This window comes from Lathyrus oleraceus, chromosome 3 (genome assembly GCF_024323335.1).
Source record: "Lathyrus oleraceus cultivar Zhongwan6 chromosome 3, CAAS_Psat_ZW6_1.0, whole genome shotgun sequence".
NCBI classification, from domain to species: Eukaryota; Viridiplantae; Streptophyta; class Magnoliopsida; order Fabales; family Fabaceae; genus Lathyrus; species Lathyrus oleraceus.
The window spans coordinates 69,963,028-69,965,200 of NC_066581.1; the positions used below are offsets into that span (position 1 = coordinate 69,963,028).

General features: G+C 31.8%; 1 protein-coding gene across 1 annotated transcript; it reads right to left on the reverse strand.

Moving 5' to 3' along the window:
• Nucleotides 1-617: 617 nt before the first annotated feature.
• On the reverse strand, nt 618-1,692 carry LOC127132606 (uncharacterized). Its single transcript, XM_051061562.1, has one exon. The coding sequence runs from the start codon at nt 1,684-1,686 to the stop codon at nt 787-789; it is 900 nt and encodes a 299-aa protein (XP_050917519.1). The 5' UTR covers nt 1,687-1,692; the 3' UTR covers nt 618-786.
• Between the last annotated feature and the right edge of the window lie 481 nt (nt 1,693-2,173).

Consider the following 2,173-nt stretch of genomic DNA (forward strand, 5'->3'; position numbering starts at 1 on the left):
TCAATCAAAACCCTAGCACCATCGTTGCGGCAATCGTCAACTACCATTTCAATCACCGCTGACCAATGTCGAACACTACTTTATCCACTTCCGACCATCAACAACTAACATGGTGGCCATCATTAACTACCAATGTGATCGCCATTTCGACCACAGTGAATCATCACTCATCCATATTAAATTATCAATCCTACCATCACTTTGACCATTAGCAACTACCACTTCGACCAACATCTCCCATCGAAAGTTACCACTTCGTTCATCGTGAATCACCATTTTCTACCTTCAATCACTAATTTGACCACTATAAACTAATAATTTGACTAACACTAACCATTACTGATCATCATTCTTGCAACTGATAACCACCATTTTCAATTAGTTAGTAGTATTTATATTTTGATTTTTATGTTTGAAATTGATTTTGACTTTCAAAAAATTGAAAAATAAATACCATAATTAATTTCAATTTCTTAAAGTTTTGAAAACTCAAAAAATAAAAATGAGAAGCCATCGAAATTAAAACCTAAGTTATTGAAAATATATAGATGATGACAATAATTTTTTTATAGTACCATGATACTTTTTACATGAGTTATAACTTATATAATACAATATTAAATTCAAGTCCAAGTTTATCACTACAATTTTGAGAAGTTATAGATACAATGTAATACATTAATGTCTTTAATAGGGATAACAAAATAACCAAATTGAAGGGTGGAAAAAATAAATAGAAACACAAATACAAACAAAAAATGCTATTAGAACATAGGTCAAATTACTTTACACTTTATCATCATTTTCACTAGGTTCCACCATGGAATTCCTCATTTCCCTTCTACAAGAACAAATCATTGCCATAAAAATCCACACAAGTCCCTTTCCTACCTTTACCATCCCAATTATAATAGTCAAATAATATAACCATCCTCCAACAAAATCATTCATTCCAACTTCCATCAATTGATCTTTCTTTGCCTCACTCATAACCACCAAAATTTCCACATCATCTCTCAACTTCCACCACCATAAAATTCCCAAGCATATAGCCAACACCACTTTCTCAACCCATCTTTCTTTTCTATCTACACCCCCAAAAACAGTGTCATTTACCACTGGCTTCACCACCATTCTACACCAAACTCTTGTTGTTTCATGCAACCCAAAAAGAAAAACCACTCTACTCAAAAAACTAGTTTCAACACCAACAAAACTAAAAGACTCATAATCATATAAACCAACCAAAATGGTCCCTTCAATTCCTAAACCAACAAAAACTTGAAAAACACAAAGGAGAATCCATGCAATGTAGAGACGAGGTTGTTGAACAATCGTGCTAGAGCCACCCAAGTTTATAATCTTGTCGGATAAGACATGAACTAATGAAGCTATGCTTATAATGAAAACTAAAAAGTAGAGAATAATAGGGTTGATATGAAGAGCAAGTGTTAAAATATAGGGAAAATTTTGTGGTGATGAGTAATCATATTTTTGATAGCGTTGAAAATAGTATTGAATTTCAGAGAGTTTAGCTAGAAGAAGAAATGAGAGAGGTAAGAAAAGGCTTAGAAGTGTGTGTGTGAAGAGGTAGAAAATTTCTCTTGGTGATGCAAAAGAGTTGAAGAGGTTTTTGGTTTTGTGTTCTAGTTCCATTTGTCTTGAAGCAATAATAATAATAGTCATATGATATAGTTGTATTGTGACAAAACTATATCATATATGAGTATATATGTGAGATAACAACTAGTTGCCGGAAATAGGTACTTGATTTGAAGGTGGTTGCCACGTCCTTAGTTAAGGTTTTTGTTCTTAGGACGTGGTCTTTGAATTTTGTTATGTGTGTGTCCACTAATCATACATTAATTGTTTTTTATTTATTTATTTATATGTATCAAACTGTTAATTATATTTTATTTTTCATCTTTTGCGCGTTGGTTTGGACCTTAAAATCAGCCATTATTTTATACGAAACATGAACATTTAGGTTAAATAAAAAAGTGTGTTACATGCTCTTCAAGTTAGTTCATAATTTCATAGGTTTTCTAGTTTAGGAATAGGAGAAGGGCACTTTCAAGATTTTGAGATGAAAATAGAGTGATGAGAGAGTTACAACAAAACATTAAAATATTAGTTTGGTAAACTTATATAGATATGTTTATATACCATACGA